This window comes from Salvia miltiorrhiza, chromosome 1 (genome assembly GCF_028751815.1).
Source record: "Salvia miltiorrhiza cultivar Shanhuang (shh) chromosome 1, IMPLAD_Smil_shh, whole genome shotgun sequence".
NCBI classification, from domain to species: Eukaryota; Viridiplantae; Streptophyta; class Magnoliopsida; order Lamiales; family Lamiaceae; genus Salvia; species Salvia miltiorrhiza.
The window spans coordinates 60,464,941-60,490,210 of record NC_080387.1 but is presented as its reverse complement, the minus strand read 5'-3'; the positions used below and the strand labels follow the sequence as shown (position 1 = coordinate 60,490,210).

Genomic DNA, 25,270 nt, shown 5'->3' with positions numbered 1-25,270 from the left:
CCCCCCCACCCCCCCAACCCCTTTTCTTCTTCTCAGCCTCGCCAAGGAGGGGGGCCTATCATCGGTCGGCAGCGGCTGATGAGGGAGGCGATGATGGCGGCCCTCCGGCTGACTGAGGCTGTCGTGGCTGAGGGAAGGGAAGGGAGACGGCGGCGTGGTTGACGGAAGACGAGAGGAGGACCGTGAGAGAGACGAGAGAGGCCAAAATTGGAAGACCCAAAATTAGTGTCATCTACTGTAGAAAAGGGATTGGGGGTTTGGGGGGGGGGGGGGGGCAGGGTTCCATAATCTAAGTGTAACAGTAGAATTACAGCGGGCCTCGATTTTCTTGCGGGCCGAGGCTATAACTTATGTTGCCTTTCAAACATGCAATTAGGGGAGATAAATAAGCTAATACCCCCTTGTAACCCCTAACAAACACGCCCATAATAAAATTGAAGGATGATTTGTATGATGGTATGTTTCATGTTTATTTATTTTTTTAATAAATTAGGAATTTTATAAAGAAATAAAATCAAAAGAAAACTTTTGAGAGCAAAAGAGCATATTAAAGGCCGAGCCTCGTCAACATCTTAAAGGTGAAAATTCAATAAAAATATATTACTATTTAAAAAAAAAGAGTATTCATTTATTATATTATAAATATTAAAATAAAGAACGAAATAATTGAAGTCAGACGCAGCAAATCCAAATAAACATGGAAAAAACAAGCGGCCATGGATCCTTGGTGACAAACTGCGCGCACTCAAAATGCTCAGCTCTATACCAAATTAAAGCCGCAAGAACGATAGTGTGCCATCCACTAAAGAGACATGCATGTCTACACCATACATTAATCATGTTTATAATTATTACTATAAAATTCAACATATATATATTCACACAGTTAATAGTTTATATTTTAAAATAAATTTATAGTCTAACCCTACTATGTATAAATATTACTCCCTATGTCCCATTAGAATAGACTCGTTTTCTATTTTAAGTAAAAAAAAAATATGCTTAAAATTCTTAATTGGTGTGGACCACACAACTTTTCTCCTAAAAAATAAGTTTTTAATCTCATTGTAAGTACAAAAGAATTAAACATATTACTTTCAAAGTTGTCCTTACATTTTATAAATTTAATCTTGTAAAATATTTTTAGCACATATTTTAATCTCTTGATTTGTATCACCACTCATAAATTTTAACTTTTTAAGTAGGAGTGAGAATTGAAAGTTTATTGATGCATGGTTTTCGAAGTTGATTATTTGATTCATCCTCCTGTATACTGTCTTTCATTGTCGGATGTCCAATAGTCAATAGTCAATAGTCAATAGTCGCTCAAGTAACTAAGTAATTGAGTCAAGAGTCATTGCAAAGGAGTTCAAATTGCAATTTCGGATGTATTACGATAAAATTGACAATATTGGATAATAACCCATATACTGTATTTAAAAGTGCTCAATCAATTTTGAATTTCAATATCGAATTTATGTCTAAATCTCAACCGTGAACTCATACAAAATAATGGACAGGGTAAATTTACTATAAATTAAAAGATTGGAACATTATCGAAACGTTTTAAAAGTTAGAAATAATTTGTAACTGTGTCCAAAGATTGGAATTTATGTAGCAATGATATCTTCAGAACCGATCACCTACCCACCGTGGGCATGCATAATGTGACCACCATGATATGACAATTGTAATTATAGTAAGATAATTTTAATTAGAATAAGATTTATTAGTTATCTATCCTAATTAAAATTGTCACATCAATGGTGGACACGTTATGCTTGCCCACGGTGGGTAGGTGATCGGTTCTGATGATATCTTATATTGATATCAAAATTTAATTTATAAAAAATGCACACTTTTATAATACTTGAATCACCCTATTTGACTTGGCTTGTGTTTATTTTCAACCTGTCTTATCTGGCTTGACCTTTTTTTAAAAAAATAATTATTTTACACTATTTAATATGGACTCACATTGTCACACATCTTTATATTACAATCTTATTCTCCTAAATAAATGTGTTGAAAAAAATAGGCTAAATTGATTGTGACGGAGGGAGTAATCTATACCTATTATAAACGGGCCTTATTTATAAAGTTTGATTTCCCTATTATGTCCCTCATATATACTTAATTTAAGATTAATGTGTAATTTAATATATAATAGATCTAAAAATATATTGTGATTTGTGTTTTATATTTCAATAAATTAGCAGTATCCATTATAATTTAGAACTCTTCATCCACATAAGTTACTACTTTTATTTTGTAAATCTAATAATGTAGAATTACAATACAAATGATTTATTTATTAGTTTTGTTAGAAGTAATCATCGGAATTAAAATTAATTATGTAAAGTCGAAACCTAGAAAATAAACATGAATTGTATATCAATCTTCTTTTCCTTTTGTTCATAATATTATTTTATAATATTTTATATTCAAAAGTTATTTGATAATTTGTTTTAAAAATATTTTAAAATAATAAATTTTACTATAAAATGAATAAAATATAAATTTACACAAAGAAAATTATTTATTAACATAATTTCTTTTTACGTGTGAATGCACGTTGTCTCTGCTAGTAGACTTTAAATGAGGATCACAATGGAATAGATCAGGGGTGTTCAATTTGTTGGACTAAACAAGATTTAGTGCCTACTCTCATAATATATTGTTTGATTAGGTAGACTCGACTCAATACTTAATCTTGAGACAGTGTTACGTAGGATTATTTTTAACTTATGAGTCTTGGCATCTCTTATGAAAAAATTAATATTGGATGAATTTAATCTTTAATACTAATATGGAACCAATTTAATCTCTAGTAATCAAATATATATCCTTAGGGTGCGTTTATTTTGATGGATAAATTTATCCATGGAAAAAGATGAATAACAAAAATTTATGCATTTAAGTGTCTCATTTATTTTCCCACATTTTACACAAAAGAGAAGTTCACCATTTTTTCATCCTTATTTTTCACTTCAAGGATGCCCTCCATTTTTGGTGTGATAATATTATTCATCCTTGAAGTGAAAATAAGGAAGAAAAAATGATAAACTTTTTTTTTTGTGTTAAATATTGAAAAAAAATATATTTAAATGCATAAATTTTTGTTATTCATCACTTTCTATTAATAAATTTATTCATAAAAGTAAACGTGCCCTAATATAGGCCTTGTTGTTGTGAGAATGATTCAACTTCAAACAGGAGCAGTACAGTGAAATTCGTCGATTTGAATACATAGATAGACATATTAATAGTAGAGTGAAAGTTGTGGATTTGAATATATAGATGAAGATATATACGTTAATAAATAAAGAAAAATGGTTGCGTACGTAAGTTTGAAAAAGTTGGGTAAATTGAAGAGAATTAATGGAATTGACCAACTTCCAGCGATTTGCAGGCTCTGCATTAAAAGCCATCTTCAGAGTGCAGGGAATAGCAGACAACAACTGTGATTAAACTTTGTTAAATTGAGGTTGAAGATGAGAGATGGATCCACATTGTTCCATCACAGCCGTCTGATCAAGGATCATATGTGATCCAACGGTCGTCGATGAGTTGTTGATTTCTGCACTATATTTAATATAGGAATTGAATTTGATTTTCTCTCTCTTGCAGCTAATCTTCTCTGCAAATGCAATTTACTGAGTTGGTTGAGTAGTTGAGGACAAGTGGCCTTTTTCTGCAGCGATTGTTGGTAGTTTTGCAGCACCTTGACAGCTCTCTCACATTTCTCTCCATATTTCTACAAAGAGAAGAGACGAGATCGATCATATAATTTCCTTAGCTCTATTAGTATTCTAGATCTTTTAAAAATGATATAATGTTAAGGGCAAATAGCGCCAAAATTCACGAACTTTTATTCGATTCTTATTTTTCCCACGATCTTTAAAAATTAGACAAAAATACATAACCTTTTTGATTGATTCTGATTTTTCCAACGATAAATTTCTCCTGCAAAAATTATAGCTGACGTGGTTTAATAATGTTGATGAGGATACAACGTCGTTACAATTTAAATTAAAACGCTGTCGTCTATTATAAATTTTTAAATCTGCCCTAATTTTATATTCCAACAATTGTATCTCTCTCTCAATCGTGCGCTAACAACAATTGCCTCTCTTCATCACTTTCGATTGTTTCTTGCTTGCATATTTGAAGAGCACATCAAGAACTAGCCATGGATTATGCCGAATCGCACCCTACCAATCTCTGCGCAAGAAGAACTCTACCAATCTCTGCGCAAGAAGAGCCCTAATTTATGAGTTGCAACCAATTTGTACTGTTTTTAACACAAAACGACAACGTTTTTAACAGTTGGAAACGACATCATTTGTTTCGCTGGACGGCGTTGCCATGTTGGCAATTGCGAGTGCCACCTAAGCTTTAAATTGGGCGAAATTAACAATCGTGGGAAAAATCAGAATCAATCAAAAGGTTATGTATTTTTGTCTAACTTTTAAAGGTCGTGAAAAAAAACGAGAATCGGGTAAAAGTTTGTGAATTTTGGCGCTATTTACCCTAATGTTAAATATAAAACATACTTAATATTGTTGAACACAAAAGTACATAAATATATATCAACGTCATTAATCTTATAAATTACATCAAAATTAATCAAAGTTCGATTTGTTCACTTTCGCTATAACTTCAAATAATTGAATAAAAGTACAAAATGAGCTTTGATGTTTATGTATAAAAGAAAAAAAAATACTAATGTAGACTAAACAAGAGCATTGCTTGCAAATAGTGATCACATAAACGACGTAACACAACATTTCTCTTATATACGTAGATATAGTTTTGTACGAGGATAATTAACAAGTTAGTATTAGGAAAAAAAAATCATTAAGCTAGAACAGAGGAAATTATGTAAATTGAAGAACGTACGTAACGAAGATATTGCTCGCTATATGAAGAAATAATTGATACTAGTATATACTTGAAAGAGACTAACAACATCACTTTCTTGGAAAATGTGATGACCACATAGTATAACTTACATAAACCTTTTGTTATTTAATTATGGGAGAGAAATATTTATAGCTTATGACAACCCAATTATTCTTAGCTAGCTAGCCTCTCCACTTGTATGATCATGTTAATTAAGCAGATTTCTTTTTATAATAATGCTATTTGGACAAAATATGGTTAAGTATAATAATGCTTTTGTTGTTTTCTTCACATTGTAGCGTTTTTTTTAAATAATTTTATTAATTTTAAAGTACAAAAAAGTAATAAAAAAATTGTCAAAAAATTACAAAAACACTACAATGTGGAGAAAAAATAAAACTAATTAAATCCTTTTTAAATTTGATCTGAAATTTTTAAAAGTATTTAACCTTTTTTGTCATACAAATTTTGTCGAAATAACCCTAAAAATCAACAATATATTGGATTTTGGTGTAGGTGGGGGCAATGAAACAAGTTTGCAGCAAAATCATGTGCAAGCAGTAACTACACTTTCACTTAGCATATTGGAATTGAATATCGGAATTGTAGTTTTTATTAGGAAAATACAAGTTCGATTGTGCATTGTACAAGTGCCCCCTACCATCATTGCAGATGATACACAATTTACTGTTCATTATCACAAGAAAATAGCCTTTCGAATCTGCCTTTATTTCCATGCATTCAATTCCCCCAACTGCTCTCTCTTCACTCCCCTCTCCCACTTTCTTTAAAATGGGAGCCCTAACACATTCTTTCAGGTGTCAACAAATCACTGGGGATTCCCAAACATTTAGAGAGAGAGAGAGAGAGAATGGCGAAATCATCATTGGTTTTGATGGCTGTAGTTTCTCTAGTAGTTGCAGCGCATGTGGCCGCAGCTGCTAGGGTGATGCCAGCCGGGGACGCCGGCCTCGCCGACCAGAAGAACTACCTCAGCTACGGCGGCGTCGGCAGCTTCAGCGGCGTCGGCGACAACGGCATACCTTTTGGGGGAGTCGGCGGCGGAATGGGCGCCAACGGCATACCCGGCATACCCGGCGGTGTTGGCGTAGGCGGCATTATCGGTACCACGCCTCAAGGTGGCCTTGCTGGAGTAGGCGGTGTTATCCCTGGCGGCGTCAGCAGCTTTGGCGGCGCTGGTGGCGGCTTCCCCGCTGTTGGCGGCGGATTCCCCGGCGTTGGTGGCGCCACTGGTGGCTTCCCCGGCGTTGGTGGCGCCACTGGTGGCTTCCCTGGCGTAGGTGGCGGTACCGGCAGCTTACCTTCCCCTTGAAGCTTTTTTGGTTGTGCTTTTACTACTTAATTTTATAGTTCACTTGAGTGTTCATGTAATTGTGCTTTGTTGTTTATCGTTATAAATGTGTGTCGGAATCTTGGTTTTCTTTAGGTTTTGCGTCCATTTGTGGACTTGTATTATGTCGAATTAAATTAGCATGCATAAAATATTATAAAGTTGCGTATGTACCACTGGGTCACGATGTGCTTGTTCGTACGTTATAGTACTTTATACATGTAACAACAAAAAAGAGAAAAATAATTGAGTCAACAAACAAAAAATGTGAAGAAAACGGAGGAGATAATGCCATGACATCTCCAACTCACACCAAAATGGATGGCGCAAATTTGCGTTTCCATATTGTTCACAAATGTATCCATCTTTTCATAAGAAGTAGAAGTGGTCACTACAACAAAATGTCGAGTAGCAGCATCACCAAGGGAAGTGTCATAAATTAAACGTGAGCCAAATTCAGAGTAGGGTTGCCAAGGTAACCTGAAATAGGTCGAAAACCTGCAAAACCTCTCCAGCTAGTTCTAGGCGGGAACACCCTACACCTATATTCAGAAAAGCTAAGTTGACATCATAACCTTATTTTCGAATAAAATAAATTGCATAAACCTTAAGGGCATGTTTGATATTGGTTTATATCCAGGATAAGTTAAGTTAATACAGATTTGTGTAGTGTTTGGTATTATGTTATATTAATACGGTCAACTCCAACTTTATCCCACCTCTCTGTATTATTTTGTGGGAATAACCCACACTAATAATACCACCTCCCCCCTAGGATTAACTTAAACCAGAATATTCTGTATTTAGCCATGATAGCAAACACCAACTCAATATTAATAATATGTCATTATCCACGCTAAATATCCTGGTTACAAATTATCCTACATAATCCTTTACTGAAAACCAAACATGCCCTAAAGGCTTTCATCATGAAATACTTTCAACATGAATAATTTATACGACGAAGTCTGTTGGTAACTATATTGTCCGTTGCATCATTTGATTTTGGAACTTAAACATTGACGCGACATTGGATCTTGTGTATAACCACTTTGAAGAGCTCATATATAAGCAATCTTTAAAAGAAAAAGGAAAAAAAAATCAATACGCACAAGCACATACCATGAAATAAAATTCCGTTTAAGGGTGGACACACAATTTAATAAATTTGTTAAAATTATTATAAATAGAATAAAGATACAATTTATAGAGACAATGTTAGTACAAAAAAGTAAAATAAAAATACAGTATTAGTTAAAAAATAGAATAAAAATACAATTTATATTTCTAGTTAAATATGGAAGAAAAAATATGATGTGATTGTTCAAAAAGTTAAATAAGACCTATTTTATGAAGAAAAAAGGATAAATATAGTATATTAAATAGTATCACATAAAGGGAAACGAAAAGGAGGCCTCTTTTGACATCGAGAAACGGCATCACTAATTACGACGCACGAGAGCAAGAAATGCAAGTAGAGACAAAACGAGCGCAGCTCTTGATAATCAGACTCGTGAAAGCAAATCAGCTCTTTGCTAAATAATGGATGACATTGGATTGCTACCGTTCACCGTCATAACTAGTTTCCAAAAGCTTTTAAAAAACAAGAATCAAAGATAAACTTGCAAATTCATCTACTCCCCAATTCAACTTGATACTCATCACATATACAACCCCTCGGGAACACCCTCTTTCTTCTTGAACATGACCTTGTCCTTCGCCTTCTTAAAATCTGCATGTGTCACCTGAGAATCGCACACACATTGTTACATACAAGTTAAAACACATCAGACCCCATATAGCAGTGGCTTTCAATTACAGCCACACAGAAACCTACATTAAGCATATTGACCCAAACAAAATATTTCAGTGTCAAGCTACAATGAAAGTGGCCAAGTAATTTCACTTTAATTATAAAACTACCACAGCGCAATCACTTTGTAACCAAGTCTCTCCCCTAATATAATTAGAAATTTATAGTCATGACTCATGACATTCTATAGTCCTGAAATCCTCTCAATCAACAAAGCGGACAGTCCTTTTCGGAACTTTGCTGAATGGCCCAAATTCAATGGTAATACAAGGCAAACAAATAAAAGTCCCACTCTATATAACATATCACATGAACTTCTAATCATTCCTAATCTTGACAAAGAGGCAACAAATTCTCATCAACCAGCAGCGTGACAACTATAACAAAACCAGATTTTGGAAGCATGAATTTCTTATGTAAGGCAATCAAGTAAACAATAATGTTTCACTGAAAAAAGATAGTATAAAATGAATGAAGATGTGTCATCCGAGAACAACAGAACAATAGACAGTTATGTGTTTACTGATTGATAGAAAAAGGAGTAAGGTTGCAAAAATCATACTATTGATCAATATATCCTCAACTTCACTAAGTGGAATTTACTTAATACTTTCAAGATCTTCTGAAACGATGATGAACCTTGACTTGGTTATTAGTTATTTAGCGTCACAATTTGAAAGCCCAGATCTCCCAAAATTTGCTTTTATAGCAATTGAAATTTCAGCTCCTACTTTCAAATAATATAAAATTAAGTTACAGGGAGATAAATTACATCATTGTAACTTGCGTGGGGTTTCTCAAAGTATAAATGAATTTAAAATCTTAAGCAAATTTTCCGAACATGGAGTGTCGTCTGTTACTTAAAGTAAGAGCTAACTATGCAGTATGTATATCACTTAAATTCCAGAATTGATTCCATATAGTATGTATATTTCAGTATTGATTCCATATAGATTATCTATGAGCTGAATTTATTTTTAGGGTACAATTAATATCACTTGAATTGCAGCCCAATGCATAGGGTTCTTTCAGTATTGATCCCATATAGATTATCTATGAGTTGAAATTTAATTTTAGGGTACAATTCATATCACTTGAATTGCGGCCCAATGCATAGGGTTCTTTCCCCTCATCCCTATGTTTTCGATGGAACCCTAACAAAATGGTGACAATCTGAAGGGTTTACCTTCATGCGACGCTCTCTCAAAGCAAGCAAACCAGCTTCTGTGCATATGGCCTTGATATCAGCTCCAGAAAACTCATCTTTTGTCATAACAAACTCTTCTAGGTTCACATCATCAGCTAATGTCATCCTTGATGTGTGAATCTAAACATCAAACATAACATTTACTAAGTTTGAACATTAATGAGGAATGTTGTAATAGGGTGAAGTCATAAAAATTTAGTTTAAGCAACAAAGCATGCCATCAATACCTGGAAAATCCGCCTTCTTGTCTTGATATCTGGTAGAGGGAATTCAATCTTTCTATCTATTCTACCTGGCCTAAGTAACGCAGGATCAAGACTTTCAATTTTATTCGTCGCAAGAATCACTTTCACATCACCTCTTGAATCAAAACCATCTAACTGATTCAGCAATTCCAACATTGTCCTCTGAATTTCACGTTCACCACCTGAGTGGGCATCATACCTGTGACCAGAGTTCTCCAATTAGTACCAGCTTTACCTATTTCATGGAAATAAAATCTGTACATTACCTTTTTGTACCAACAGCATCAATTTCATCAATGAAGACAATTGACGGTGAGAGGTCATCAGCAACTCTAAAGAGTTCTCTCACCAACTTAGGGCCATCTCCCAGGTACTTTTGAATTAATTCACTTCCAACAACACGCAAGAAAGTTGCAGAAGTAGAATTTGCCACAGCCTGAAGGTTTAATGAAAAATAGTGGTTTATAAATTCAGACCAAAGTCTTAAAAGTGTCATGACGATACATATCCGTTCAAGATGTCCATTACTCATTAGAGATGCCATATAATACTTCTAAATAGCTTCCTATATCAATGCCCTGGATAAACTAGTATCTTTCAGCTCAGTCGACTGAGCCCTTGTAGCAACCAAATGAAAGAAAGTTATACTCATGCTTATAACTAAGAAATCAATGTTCAGTTTCAGAGCAAACATAACCAGATGAAAGGTCAACTCACTAGTCACTATTAAAGCTAACCTATCCTTTCAAGCCTCACAGTTCTGTCTGAGGAAAAAAGTAACAACTAGCAGCATATATAATCATTTTTTTCACTTTTGTTTCTGTCGGAAATCATTGGCAAACAAATATAACATGACCCTTGACAAAGAAACAAGACATGCTGAAGAAACTATGTTATAATTTACAACATTACCAATTGCGAGAAGACAAAATATATGATCTTGACAATTTAGGCTCAATGCACCACAAAAAGACACACCTTTGCAAGTAATGTTTTTCCAGTTCCAGGCTCTCCATAGAGTATAACACCCTTGGGAGGTTTAATACCAATATCTTCATATAATTCAGGGTGCGTTAATGGAAGCTCAACTGCCTCTTTGATCTCCTGGATCTGGGCATCAAGTCCACCAATATCAGCATATGACTCCAAAGGAGCCTTCTCAACCTTCATCACTGATACCATGGGGTCGACATCATCTTGAAGCAGTCCAACAACTGAAAGAACCTGCAACAAGGGAGATTTTCTAACTTAAGAACCTGCAGACGCAACTCAATCTTCCTATCCAAGCCCCATTGATGCCTTCTCCAAGGAAACTATTTCTCTATACAAAGCATTTTACAGCTCTCGCTTCACTGAAACTTATTTTGTTTACCTCTCTTTTTCTGGTTAGAAGTCATTGACAGCACACACGGAATGTATCTAATAACCATAACAAAAACACCATGCCCTGACCGAATCTAGACACCCTATTTTAGAAAAGTTATTCAAGCAAGTCGCAGAGTAAAGAAGTAGCATTTCCAACTTAAACAGCCTCTAATAAACTACATCTCCACTCTTCTCATCTCCTACCACGCCATACACCAAATCTTCACCGCCCAATTTCAGATGCAATTGTAAAGAACGAATCTCAATATCAATAGACGTATTTCATTTCCATTTCTACAAGGAAAACACACAAAAGCAAACATGTAAAGACTGTTCAAAACCCTAACCAGCTAGAAACCCTAATTAGTCACACATACCTTATTGTGCATCAGAATCGCGCATCCCGGCTCCAGCTGATCCTTATCGACGAACGACAATATCCCAACATAATACTCCGGCCCGACCGACGAGGAGACGATGGCGTGGTTCTCATCAATCAGCTCCTCCAAATTCCCGACGCTCATTGGCGTGCCCCGCAGGTCGTCAACCTTGGACCGATCCTCCTCCGTCTTCTCCTCCTGTGGCTTTAGCCGCTCCTGATTGGCCACGAATTCCTCCTCCATCAGCAGATAGTCCTTGATTCTCTCCAGCTTCAGGAGCCGCAGCTTGCACTTCGTCAGCGGCGTCACCGCCGGAATCCGTGCAGCCGCCTCCGGGCCCTTCTGCTTGCGCTGCTTGCGTCCGACGCGAGCCGGCGGCGCCGCCGGTTCGAATTTCTTTTCCTTCTTGTCGCCTTCGTTCTTGCGGTCGCCGGGGAGCTGCCGATTGAGGCCGCCGGGAGTGCCTTGACCCATTATTAGAAGGCGAAATTAGGGTTTGGGGATTAGAGATTGGGCAAATATGCGTAGAGAAAGTTGTCTTAGCGTTCAAGAAATAAATGTGCGAACTGCGAACAAAGGTAAAGAAAAAGAAGACGGAAATAGTCAGGGTCAGTGGGTCTATCCGACCCGGTTTCTCCTGCACCCGGCCCATATAACAGGTTAGTTTTAAACTAAAACTAAAAACCAACACTAAACTATCCCACATCGGATATATATGAAACAGTGACACGTACATAAGCTGTTAGCAAGGAGTAGGGTACACGACCTTACTTGAACAGGATCTGTTCTATAGAGTTGTACCTCTGTATCCTTGATTTCTAAGGAGACAGGAACCATGTCTGGAAGATGAAACATGGCCTGCCCGGTCGGAGCGTGATTATTGGTTACTATCGGCTGCGATAAATCAAGCCGCTGGTCCCTCAGATGATCGTTCTTGGCTAGACCACGGTCTGGTTTGGATGGCCGGGCAGCTAGCTGACAGATTTCTCTTTTTCTTTGCTAAAATTTACGCGAGTGATCTTGCAATTTTATGAGTAGACTTTAAAACTGTTTTGTTTGATAAAATATACTAACACATAGCTGACAGATTTCTCTTTTTCTTTGCTAAAATTTACGCGAGTGATCTTGCAATTTTATGAGTAGACTTTAAAACTGTTTTGTTTGATAAAATATACTAACACATAATTATAATTTATTACCCCCTCCGTCTCACAAAAACATGAACAAAGAGAAATGCACGAGTTTTAAGAAATGTTAGTTGAGAGTTAAAGTAAGTGGAAAATGAGTCCCACTTTAAAAGGTGTTGTGAGAGTAATGAATTAATTAAAGAAAAGTATGTCTGGAAGATGAAACATGGCCTGCCCGGTCGGAGCGTGATTATTGGTTACTATCGGCTGCGATAAATCAAGCCGCTGGTCCCTCAGATGATCGTTCTTGGCTAGACCACGGTCTGGTTCGGATGGCCGGGCAGCTAGCTGACAGATTTCTCTTTTTCTTTGCTAAAATTTACGCGAGTGATCTTGCAATTTTATGAGTAGACTTTAAAACTGTTTTGTTTGATAAAATATACTAACACATAGCTACAGATTTCTCTTTTTCTTTGCTAAAATTTACGCGAGTGATCTTGCAATTTTATGAGTAGACTTTAAAACTGTTTTGTTTGATAAAATATACTAACACATAATTATAATTTATTACCCCCTCCGTCTCACAAAAACATGAACAAAGAGAAATGCACGAGTTTTAAGAAATGTTAGTTGAGAGTTAAAGTAAGTGGAAAATGAGTCTCACTTTAAAAGGTGTTGTGAGAGTAATGAATTAATTAAAGAAAAGTAGTGATGGGCCATGATGTACTAAAGTGGAAAGGTTCATGTTTTTGTGAGACACCCCAAAATAAAAAACCGTTCATGTTTTTGTGAGACGGAGGGAGTATGATGTATTTACGTACGCATATATATTGATTAGATTTGAGGTACATAATCATAAAAACGAATTCATGACATATTTCTATATATAAATGTCAATCTATATTTAATTAAAAAAAGATCTTTATTCTTTATACAAAGAAATAAAAAATGTCTTACACAAACACAAACAAACAATTATTAAATAATCTAAAATCATGTTCGAAATTTAATTTTTAATATACATAACTCATCAAATTTATATTTCAACTAATACAACAAATTTTCATTTTAGAAGTTTTATAGTACTATAAAATTAAATAGTTTTAAAATGAACAAATATAATTTGTTAAAGTTTAGGGGGTGTATTTGTTCAAGATTTTAATACATTTTTGCAGACTTTTAAAATCTGGGTGCATTCGTTCAATACTTTTAAAAGTCTATGAAAATCTAGAGATATTCGTTCAAGACTTTTAAAATTCTATAAAAATCCAGAGGTATTCGTTTCAGACTTTTAAACATCTATGAAAATCTAGAGCTATTTAAAAATTGGACTGATTTTCATTGATTTCATTCAAAAAATACGCATGAACAAATCTCACCTCCGATCATGAGAATTCGAAAGATTTCATATATCAGCGCCGGCTGGGTGCCAGCGGCCACGGCCGCTGGCACCCAACAATCACTGGGTCTCAGAGAAATTAATCAAATCATTTTTTATGCCTTTTCTCTGCCTTTCGATCGCTAGCATCCAAAAGAATATATTTGATGTCTTTTCTCTCACCAAATCATTTTGATGCCTTTCGATCACTGGCACCCAAAAGAATATATTTGATGCATTTTCTCTCACCAAATCATTTTTGCATCATTAATCACTGCCTCTAATCATTTCTGCACGCAATCATAATTTATAATCTGAGTTTTTTTTTTTTTTTTCACAATCGCTTGAACCCAGTGATCGCTGGGAGTTGTCCCAACGCTCAATTAACTCCAACGAGCGCTGAGATGGTAGATTTCAAATCCGTAAAAATCACGTCAAATTCTTGTTAAATTCATCTAGAAATCTGTGTGAAATCTGTAGATTTTTAAAATTCATCCAAAAATCCGTTCAGAATATATATGAAATCTGTAGACTTTTAAAATCCAGATATTTTAAAAATCTACAGAATTTCTGAACGAATACACCCCCCTTAATTGCATTAAAATTATCATAATTAAAAAATCATGTAAATAAAAATATAAATAGCAAACACAAATAAAAATATAAAAATTAAAATAGAAAAGAAAAGTAAGAAACAAAGCGTTGATGTGAGGAGAGAAGTCGATTTTCCAACAATTGCTTGATTTGGATAAGGGGGAACTCTATCTTACTGCTACTCATTTATTTTGAGTATTACTAGTTTATTGAGATCATGTGGAGTAATTGATTTTGTGTACATAACCGACAAATGAGGATATTGTTAGTGTGGGGAGCACATAGTAATTCATGTTTGTCATTTTATGTTAGGTATCCTATTAGTTGGTACTTGTGCCACCAAGTGCGCTATTATTAGCAACAAGAATCGCGAAAATATGCTTTATATGGTTGCATTCCTACACAACATTTTGCATGTTGTTTTATGATGTTGCAGCTCCATGATTTTATTAGGCGTCGTGTTTTTTGTCTACGTAAATGACAATAGATCAGATAAAATTTCAGTAAGTGTGAGCAGTAGAAATCACAAAGAAAATATTCAAAAAGAAGAAAAAAAATGGATCTGCTAAATAGTGGTTGAAGTGAACCGTTGATCTCTGAATTGTAAGCTAAGGGTGTGTTCTCTTTGATTGTAAATTTATCATGGGAAAAAGAAGGATAAATAAAATTTCACCATTTAAATCCTTATTTTCTTTTCCACATTTCCTACTTGACACTTACTCATTCCTCATTTACACTACACAGGAGGGATAATATTATTACACCATTTTTGGATGGATAATATTATCCCTTCTTTGTAGGGTGTGTTTACTTTGATAGAAAATATTAGAAAAAGTATATTTTCCATCATTTTCACATGTTTCCTATGATGAATAATTTTCTCCGGTCAGGCTGGAAAATTTATTCGGGCAGCCCCTTTTCACTCCTTTTCTTGCAAATGTTGGATAATATTATCCTATTAGGAGGGTGTGAAAATATTTTCCAACATTTCAATTTGTTTATCCATTTATTTCTAACAAAATAAACACATGATAAAAAAAGAAGAAAAAGATAATATTATCTCATTTTTTCTTATCCATCATTTTCAAATGAAAATTTTACTACCAAAGTAAACACACCCGTAGTGTAAATAAGGAATTAGTAAGGATCAAGTAGGAAATGTGGGAAAAGAAAAGAAGAATTTAAAGGGTGAAATTTAATTTATCTTTCCTTTTTCCATGATAAATTTACAACCAGAGATAACGCATCCTAAAAAGCATTGGCGAGAATATTGCCACCGTTGAACACCTGTAACTACGAATAGTATAAATGGGCAGAATATTATTCAAAGTGAAAAATCTTTTCACGACCCTAATGATCTTCCCGAATTATCTCATAGTATATATTTGAGCGATGGACCAAGAAAAAAGGGGCTAAAACTTCTCCATATTCCGCAGCCTCGGAATATTATTATTCTTCCACCTTTAATAATCGCGTAGTATTTCAGATCTCCATTTCCCAAGATAAACAACTCATTTCAAGACACCAAGAGAGATAAACAAAAAACACTTATGCTTAGTGTTTACATATTGTATCAAATTATGTTAGCTAGCTAGAGGATATCTATATATATATTATATATATAAATATATATATTCGTGTCTACTCAGTGACAAAATTTAGTCGGGTGGGACGATATATAGCCTCCCGTCAGTGATCTTACCCCAAATCATCCTGCATTATCACACAAATCTCTTCACCTTCATCACAAATTCAAAATAAATTATAAATGTGAAATGCCATAAAAGTAGCATGGTTTCTTTACCAGTTTGCTGGTTATGAGGGTTGCCGATGTCTTTGCTGGTGCTTGGTTTGTTGTCGTCATGCTGCACCACACCTTGATTCTGCATAATTAATTCCAGATTTATCATAATTATATTCATCAAAAATGTAATGGACAAGGATAAGTAGTTAAACAGAGAGTTTCACAAGATGTTAGTAATACTATAGAGATCAATCTTGCCTGTGGTATTGGTAGTTGTGTGGGATGGAAACCAAGATACTGTTGATACGAATCCGAAAAGCTTGGAAACCTTGGGTGGTTGTGATTCTGAGGAATAGTGGAGTTTGGCACGGGATCTGTGTGGTTAGTAGGTTGTGATCTTGAAGGATCAGGTATAGGAACTGGTTGCATATGAAATGGTGGCAGGGCAAATCTAGGACCCATTTGAGCTGCCGCAGCTGCAGGATTCGGCATGGCTGAGCCGGCCATCATAGGTGGATAATGGACCACCGGACGACTCATTCCCATGTCCATCCCCATCCCCATCCCCATGCCCAACCCCATTGCAGGCATGTACTGCTGCATGCCCGCCGGGTACATCATGGGAACCATCCCACAACCCATCGACATCATCTGCACAAAATCGCGCTTTTTAAAACTTGAATGCACAAAATGATAATGGATGGAATGTATTGGAATACCAAATATTGCTGCCAACCCAAAATTGAAGCATGTTGTAAACAGAGCATATTTTTAACTAAGGAAAACAACAAAAAGAGACATTCTAGTTGATACTCTGGCAAGAAGTGATATGCAGGGGCCATGCAAAACTTAGTCATGCTATTAGTTGATCACATCACATTCATATACTAACAAACGAAGATTATACCAATTTATAAATTAAAACTGGTAAAACTAGATCTACCTGCACTTGTAATTGAAGTGATTTCAAGTATTCGATAGCCTCATCCAGCATTGAAGCTTTGTCTGACTGAATTCAGAAATTTAAAGCTACAATGAGAATTCAATTCAAATAGCTTTGGTTCAAACTTAATGATATGTATACCTACTAAACTCTCAGACCTTATTGCAACGTGGGATGAGCTCTTGTAGTGCCCTCATTTTCTCATTTATCCTGTCCCGTCGCCTCTGCACGAGTAACAACATTCAAGCAATTCAGCAACATAATCATATGCTGAAACAAACCAGTGTCAAATTACTTCAAAACTTTGGACATGTACGAACCCTCTCCGACAGGTTGTGAACTTCTGCAGCACGTGATCTCTTTGTCGATGATGAACCACGGCCTTGTTTTTTACCTTCGGAAGCTTCAAACTCGATATCCTATACCAATGAATTAGAAATGGTATAAATAGAAGGGAGCAATTTTCTAGTCACGGATTAGTTGAAGAGTAAACCTATTTTACAACCATTTCACCTCTCTCATTTGACCATAAGTTGCTTCAGTAAAATACTAGGAGGAGGTGATAATTACTCTCGTTTTGGACAAGAAGACACATTATTAACAGATTACTTTTATCGTTGGAGCTGAGCATGAATGCAAACAATTATGTGAAGATTATAAGAAGCCATTCAGCATTTAAGGCAGTATTCCAATGTGGCTCCCCTAGTTCAGATTCCATAACCTAGGACAGATTTCCTTCTTCTACCCCTTTTGATTGTAATAAATACCCCTTTGCCTCCATCCAGTCACAGCGGTTTTGGATCCAAGAAAATAATAGTAATGACAAATTAAATTAGACAAGGATAATGCCACAGCCGCCACCCACCTGACAAGATCTGTGAGCATCATCTTATCTATGAAGCTATATTTATTAATATCCTTGTCACCAAAAACAACCATTCCACAGCTCAAAGGGGCAATGCGTCAGAAGTTAACTAACACTTGCTCTTAAAAGCTGAGTAAACCTATCACATTTTCATGATAATACGTCTCATATATGTGCACTGGTAATAAAAGCCATGAAACTATAACTAGAAAATTGAATAAGAAAGTCCCTCCCATGTATCCACCACAACCGCCTTTGCATTGAATGTGTATGGATAGTATTGATTCCTATGCTATGAGAACCTAAATACATTGTATCCAAAGTTAGGAAAAGAAATAATTTATTTTATAAAAAATAGGTATCTGTGAATGAGACGTATTGTATTGGAGGCTCCTAAGAGATAAGAGGGCAATGTCCGTGATCTGGCGCCGAAAACATTGCTCCATCAGCCACTCGCACTTCACTGCCACTATTTTCCAATTTTGGTGTTTAAATCATATCCTATAAAAATGTGTTCACTCTGACCTACTATCACCTGGTTCGAATTCGTGGCATGCCGCCTGCCCTGCCCACGTGGCAAAAACAAACGCAGCTGGCATCCGGAACTACCACGTGTCGAGGGCGCACGCCAGTTATATGTTCCGGCTCGATGCTAACATGCACCCTCTGTCTGACTACAGCCCCAGAGGGCCATAACCCAACTTGTTGGAATCTACCCGCAAATAAACAAAAACTAATTTCTTTTTTGGGCGGAATATAATTTAAACAATTTAAAAATTTTAAATATTGCTTACCTCACTCTGACATTCATTATCGTCGGCTTCTCTTACTTTCCGCTTCCGATCATCCGCGGCAGCCGCCGGCTTCTGCTGCGGCTGATGCGTCTCTCCGCTGAAGCTGGCGGGGGAGCCGTCGGGCGACGAGGTGACGGTGAGGTCACAAGTACCCGCGGCACCCGACGTGTCTCTAGTTCTCACCGTGGAGGTATCCGCGTGCACCGGCGGCCTGCTGTCGGTCACCTTGTGAGAAACCCTAGACTCCCGTGCGTCCGTCGGAGTCTCGTTTGACTCCACCACCGTCGACGATTCTCGTGGCGCCGTCCTCGGCCTGATCGGGAGCCTCGAGAAATGCACGAAATTGTGCACCCGCGGCGGATTGTCAGGTCTGGCAACCGGCGTCTGGATAGGCGGGGGGCGGATCTCCGCTGCCGCCCTAGGCTGCGCGTTGGCGGTGGCGGTGATGAGTGGCGGCGGCGGCGGAGCGGAGTAGAGGAGATCGGCGTAGAAATCGCGATCGAAGGAATCATCGAGTGGATACTGAAGCCAAGACGCCATCTCATCCTCCTGCATAAACAAATGCTGGTGCTCCTCGGCGGTGGATCGGATCTCCCTCTCCGGCGGAATCACGACCTCTCCGCTGCCGCCGCAGGAGTCGGTCCTCTTGGGCGGTTTCTGGTTCTGGCTCTGCACCACTACTTGACCGTTCTGCCATAGCAGCTCCATGATCTCCTCCTCACCTCTACAATTTCTCAAAGTAAAAAACACAGAAACACAAATTCAATCTCACATAATTCCACTAACAATAGGGCAGTGGCATCTAAAAGCTTACGTCGCAGTCCTTTTGGGTCTAGAGAAAGTGGAAGGCGTGGGAATGGAATCGTCGTCCTCCATTTCATGAAATTCGGGAACGCAGTGATTCATGGTCTGGTTTGAGTAATTTGTTTTCAGGTGGGGAAATTAATCATCCGAAGAGATTGAATCTAGGTATGATTGAGGATAGCGAGGGAGTTCCAAAAAGGGGAGGATTTAAGAAATATAGAGGAAGTTGAATTTCTCTCTCCTGTGTGCTTAGCCTTTTTTGTATGTAGATGATTGTTGGTTGTGGTAAATGGGTTGTTGCGCAGGGGGAGAAGATAAGGCCCCCCGCCCCCAACGAACAAATTGAATAACGTTAAATTGTTGAGAAGAAAATGTCGAAAGTGATACAGACAGTATGCGCACTGTAGTGTGTGTCCCCACCTCCCATTTCATTACAACACAACAATCATCCACTCATCATCAACTGCCATCGCTTCGTCTAATTACCAAACAACATTTTACTTCTATATATATATATATATATTTTTTTTTTTTGAAGCGAAAGATAGAAATATTATAGCAAAAAGTCGGAAATAGCAATATCTAGAAGCCAACTAGGAAAGTCGGCCTTCCAGATCACTACATCAGGAAAAGAAAAAGAAGACCGGGCAAGCTCATGGGCTGCCCTGTTCGCCTCGCGGCGCATGTGAAGAAACTCAACCACCACATGTTGTCGAACATGCATGAAAGCCTCCCACAAATCATCACACAAGGACTCCATTCCTTGGTTTCGATCCGACAGAACATGTTACTCGCTTTCTTTTCATATTATGCTTATGCTTTTCCAAGCGCAAAATTTTAATTCAAATTTCATACATAAATATAGGGGGAAAATATTTATCAAGTATAAAAGGTAGAAAAAAAATTTTGCCTCACTCAATGCTTAGAGACCAATACTTTTGTTTTGTTTTTGGATTAATAGTAAACATTCGATACAACCAAACCCGCCAACCAGTAATAACATACTCCCTCAGTTCACAATATTATTATCACTTTGTAGACGCAAGAGCTTTAATAAAGTGATGAATAATAATTAATAGTAATGTCGTATTATTCTGAGTGGAAAGTACTGCTATATATGTGGAGCTTACTGTTATAAATGTAAGTAACAATGATATTGTGGACATATCAAAATATCAAAAGTAATAATTATATTATGGACAGAGAAAATATATTTCTAGATTTACATTATGCAACAAACATAATACTATATATTTTATAATTGCCTATATGTACTCATTCTGCTCCCATTAACTTGATTAATATTTATTTTTGGGTCGTTTCAACTAGAATGATCAATTTCCTTGTGTGGGATAAATATAAACAATGAAATATCTAATTACTTATTCACTTAATTTATTATCAAACACACTTAAAATATTAATTTCTTAAATTTCGTGTCAAAAGGAAGTGTTGATCAACTTAATTGGGATGAAGGAATTTATTCCCTTATTTATTTATTTATTATCAAACCAACCAATGAATTCAATTAGTTTTGGTTTTGTTTTCTTCAATTAAGTTGCGGTTATAATATTACAAACCAATTGGCAAAAGATATTTTGTCTACGCCGACCAAACTGAAATATGATAACCTAGGTAAATTAACCCATAAAATTTTATTATTTTGATCAAAGTTTATAGAGATAAATTTGGCTCTGACCTGAATAATTGCAAAATAGTCCAAAATTTGATTGGAAAAGAAGTTGTGCCATGTAGATTATTATTGAGTCATATTTTTATTTTTAGAAGAAAAAGGAAATCGAAGTTAGTCGAAGTCAATGAAATTGAAGCGAGAGTTTGTGGTTGAATTTAATTAGGTCAAATTTATGCAATTCCTAGTGATGTCTAATCTAATCCTACGCTTTTTAGGATATTGATACCACAATTAATGATGAGTTTTGACTGTTTTTTTATTTTATTTATTTTGTGTTTGCTTTTAATTTAGAGTAATGCTAAACAGCCACATTGTGACCACCCACAATTTACCTAAATAAAAATTTATTTAATTTATTTTTTAAAATAAAAATAAGATTTTGTTATTTTATCATATTCTCTACTTTGTAATTATTTTTTTGTAATTTTTTGGTAACTTTTATTTTTATTAAAAAATAAAGTAAAAATAAAAAATGCAAAAAAAATAAAAAAAATAAGTACAATGTAGAGAATATAGTAAAATAACTAAATCCTATTGTACTTATTTTACTATATTCTCTACATTGTACTTATTTTTTTAATCTTTTTGCATTTTTTATTTTTACTTTATTTTTTAATAAAAATAAAAGTTACCAATAATTACAAAAAAATAATTACAAAGTAGAGAATATGATAAAATAACAAAATCTTATTTTTATTTTAAAAAATAAATTAAATAAATTTTTATTTAGGTAAATTGTGGGTGGCCACAATGTGGCTGTTTAGCATTACTCTTTAACCTTCAATTTATATTTATATAATCAGATAAGGACACTGATTACAACTTTTTAGACTTATTTTTTTAGAATCAATAATGTTTTTTTTACCTTGGCATCATCTATCATGTAGTCCTCCTTAATATAAAGGTGATTTCCGTACTACTGACTCGGATTAGTTTAACCCGATAATGACAATTAACGGTATAAACTGTCTCAGTTAATTAGTGGAACAGAAAATTATTCAACTACGTACTTTTGAGTTCATTAATCAACCAAGAATGCTTAATTAATAAACTAACATAAGATAATGTAATTTGAATTGTTTATTAGCAGCAGTCAACAACAATCAGTGCGTCCAACTAATTAAGTACTGTTTAAGGATTTGTTTATTTTTAATAATCCAAATAACCTTACTCATCTTTTCCAGATACTGCAACGTACAGTCGACCTTAGAGAGTTGGCTAATAGTAATATTCTTTGCACGTGCATATATACCAAGATCTATTTATACTTCGCTCAAAAGAATGTACTTTTATTTATTTATTTTGTACTTGCATATCGTTTTTTAAGCATTATTACTTGCATATCATTTTGACATATGTCTAGGCACACTTATATATATGGAAAACAATTGGCATGTTGTTGCTAGTCAATGAATAATACTCCCTACGTCCCAGCCCAATAGGCTCATTTCTTTTCGGCACGGAGATTAAAAAATTCATTTTTTAGGAGTAAAATGGTGTGATCCACACTAATTAAGTACATTTTCTTTACTTAAAATGAAAAACGAGCCTATTGGAGTGGGACGTCTCAAAAAGGAAAACGAGCCTATTAGAGTGGGACGGACTGAGTACTCCGTACAAATTAATTAGATCATGTCCTTCTACATAATAGTAAGTAGAAATAAATCTTAATATCTTAGATAACATTCTAAGATATTACTAATACTCAAATTAGGTTACTCAGGCTTCTTCGACAAGACAAAAACTTGGGTACAATCGGGTGTACTATACAACCGAGTTGCACCTGCACTCAGATGCTGACCCGCATCCGCATCCTGACTCAAATCGTGTAAATGACACTATTTTAAGTGCGGGTGCAAGTTGTACGGTACACCCGATTGTACCCAAGATCACCTCCTTCAACAATATTACTACTTCTTAGGGTATAGATATGATTTCCAAGTTCCAACTAAGGTCGAGTGAACTTTTACAATAGAAAATGTTATCTAAGGATTGATTCACTCATATATAAACTAGGGTTTGGCATTATAACACAATTTTTAAAAGCAGTATTTAATTTGTATATTAGTAACATTGAAACGATATATATAATTTTACCGCTAAAAAGTTTAAAGCCGATTATCGCGAAGGTTAAAAGAATGGTGTTGTGCTTAGTAAGTTTTAGAAGTCATATTGGATGATGATAAAAATTGTGAAATGTAAGACAATTAGTATAATAATAATAATAATAATAATAATAATAATAAGAAGAAGAAGAAGAAGAAGAAGATAATATTTTTGAAGGGTGAGGGAGTGATGTAGACGCATTCGAGTGTCGAAGCGTGGTGGTGGTGCATTATGCATCAACCATCTCGGTCGAGAAAAATGAAAATGACTAAATACTATTCCAAAAAATCCCACTTGTTGGGTATTTTTTGAGTGGTTATCCAATTGTTATGATTCTCCTTCATCTACAATACCTACATCATTGGAGGCTTTCGGATGCTCATTTCGTCCCTACTTCCATGGGGTGCAATTAATATTGAGCTTAATTGATGTTCATTCAACCAAAAATAAACATGTCCCATATAACCTACTTTAATTTATTTTGGTTTAAAATGTGCAAAATAACCGAAGAATGTGAACATCCAAAATTGATATTACATGCACTTATTTGGTGCCGCTTGATTGAGAATATTGTTTTCGAGATGTAAATGTGGGACACGTGCTAAGTACTCAGTAGTGGTAGCTAAAAAAGTTCTTCATTTCAGACTTGCAAGGTAATATGATGCTAAATTTCTCATTTTTCATTTGTTAGCAATACATTTTTCTTTTTCTTTTCATGCATAAATATATGCCTAGCTACCTATCATCCGCAAACATCTCATACCTACTTATTTCTTCTGCATATATTTGTCTACACAGTGTCCTCATTAGTGAACTTGTTTTGCTCTCTATTAGAATAGAAACATGATCAATACATTAGATTCTTGACATGTCTCACATGCTATAAGTTGAGGCATATGTACGTACGAGGTATGTTATACCCATTATGCACAAGCACGACCCCAACCTTATAGATTCTCTAACAAGTGTGATGTGCTTTAAAGGAATTTTGAATTCTCATACGACAGAAGACAAGTGTCATAAGATTAACAGTTACTCCCTCCGTCCCGCGAGTCTTGACACGTTTGGGTTCGGCACGGGAATTAAGGAGTTGTAGATTAGTGTTTTAAGTGTGTAATTAATAAAGTATAAAATTGATAAAGTAAGAGAGAGAAGGTAATAAAAGTAATAAAGTAAGAGAGAGAATATAATAAAGGTGATAAAGTAGGAGAGAGAATGTAATAATTATTGCCCAAAAATGAAACGTGTCAAGATTCGTGGGACGGCCCAAAAAGAAAAACGCGTCAAGACTCGCGGAACGGAAGGAGTAATAGATTATGAATTTCCCCATCTAAAGAGCCACTGAAATACTCATGAAAATCAAATCTTGTCGTTCTTGTTTTTGTTACTTATCCATATTTACATAGTAAAACGAGATAATTACGAAAGGTCCGTTTCACGTCAAAAGCATTTACCGTTTCCCACGTTCTACACGACTTGGGCAAGTCCTAATTGGTTCAGGGGTTCTATTTCACTTTTTTACGGTTTAGGGTTCTATTTCAGTTTTAATAGTAGAGATTCTATTTCAACACATCATGTCCTAGATATTGCCATCGTTTATTTAGTTAATACCCCTGCACCATATTTCCTCGTAATGATTGTGTCAAAAACAGAAAGATCTGGCCTACCAACACATTGCCGTCACATCAAAGAAAGTAAACAATTACTTTTTCTTTTCGTATGAAATTACCGGAGACAAGCAAAACATATAGGTTTGACGTATTAATTGTACACATGCAATGTTTTGTGTTGATTGTTGGTCTACAACATATGCTTTGATGTGGGTCCGGACCCACTAGGGGTAGGGCCATCTAACATGCCCCTTTCTTTCCTTTTCCTACTCCCAACTCCAACTGGTTTTCAAGAACGCCTCATTAGTGCTGGCATGATAAAAAGAAATCGTAAAGACCCAATATA

General features: G+C 35.6%; 3 protein-coding genes and 1 non-coding gene across 5 annotated transcripts; 2 read left to right on the top strand and 2 right to left on the bottom strand.

The window, feature by feature from the left end:
* Window positions 1–5,776: 5,776 nt before the first annotated feature.
* On the top strand, window positions 5,777–6,238 carry LOC131010989 (glycine-rich protein 5-like). The gene has a single exon (XM_057938721.1). It carries the CDS (start codon window positions 5,777–5,779, stop codon window positions 6,236–6,238), a length of 462 nt encoding a protein of 153 aa, XP_057794704.1.
* Window positions 6,239–7,731: 1,493 nt separating this feature from the next.
* LOC131000367 (26S proteasome regulatory subunit 4 homolog A) lies at window positions 7,732–12,285 on the bottom strand. The gene is made up of 6 exons (XM_057926244.1): window positions 11,264–12,285; window positions 10,500–10,745; window positions 9,788–9,957; window positions 9,504–9,720; window positions 9,256–9,396; window positions 7,732–8,001 (listed from the first exon to the last, which is right to left on the bottom strand). Exons 1-6 carry the CDS (start codon window positions 11,738–11,740, stop codon window positions 7,918–7,920), a joined length of 1,335 nt encoding a protein of 444 aa, XP_057782227.1. The 5' UTR covers window positions 11,741–12,285; the 3' UTR covers window positions 7,732–7,917.
* On the top strand, window positions 12,028–12,251 carry LOC131007436 (small nucleolar RNA U3). The gene has a single exon (XR_009096136.1). It is a non-coding gene; the product is annotated as a small nucleolar RNA U3 (small nucleolar RNA).
* Window positions 12,286–15,770: 3,485 nt separating the features above from the next.
* On the bottom strand, window positions 15,771–19,865 carry LOC131000351 (transcription factor PIF1). 2 transcript variants are annotated; one of them, XM_057926232.1, is made up of 8 exons: window positions 19,526–19,865; window positions 18,712–19,435; window positions 17,373–17,471; window positions 17,211–17,276; window positions 17,053–17,118; window positions 16,368–16,760; window positions 16,170–16,248; window positions 15,771–16,078 (listed from the first exon to the last, which is right to left on the bottom strand). In XM_057926232.1, the coding sequence occupies exons 1-8, from the start codon at window positions 19,615–19,617 to the stop codon at window positions 16,074–16,076; spliced, it is 1,524 nt and encodes a 507-aa protein (XP_057782215.1). In that variant the 5' UTR covers window positions 19,618–19,865; the 3' UTR covers window positions 15,771–16,073. The 2 variants fall into 2 exon arrangements, with proteins under 2 accessions (XP_057782215.1, XP_057782208.1); XM_057926225.1 differs by having other exon boundaries at window positions 15,771–16,248.
* Between the last annotated feature and the right edge of the window lie 5,405 nt (window positions 19,866–25,270).

Excerpts from the sequence above, each read along its gene's own strand:
- LOC131010989 (XM_057938721.1), top strand. The coding sequence starts at position 5,777 with ATGGCGAAATCATCATTGGTTTTGATGGCTGTAGTTTCTCTAGTAGTT.
- LOC131000367 (XM_057926244.1), bottom strand. The coding sequence starts at position 11,740 with ATGGGTCAAGGCACTCCCGGCGGCCTCAATCGGCAGCTCCCCGGCGAC. Across the intron at positions 10,746-11,263 it reads CGATTCTGATGCACAATAAG|GTTCTTTCAGTTGTTGGACT; the intron begins GTATGTGTGACT and ends CCCTTGTTGCAG. Across the intron at positions 8,002-9,255 it reads TGAGAGAGCGTCGCATGAAG|GTGACACATGCAGATTTTAA; the intron begins GTAAACCCTTCA and ends TGCGATTCTCAG.
- LOC131000351 (XM_057926225.1), bottom strand. The coding sequence starts at position 19,617 with ATGAATCACTGCGTTCCCGAATTTCATGAAATGGAGGACGACGATTCC. Across the intron at positions 17,119-17,210 it reads TCATCCCACGTTGCAATAAG|TCAGACAAAGCTTCAATGCT; the intron begins GTCTGAGAGTTT and ends TTCTGAATTCAG. Across the intron at positions 16,761-17,052 it reads CACTTCAATTACAAGTGCAG|ATGATGTCGATGGGTTGTGG; the intron begins GTAGATCTAGTT and ends GATTTTGTGCAG.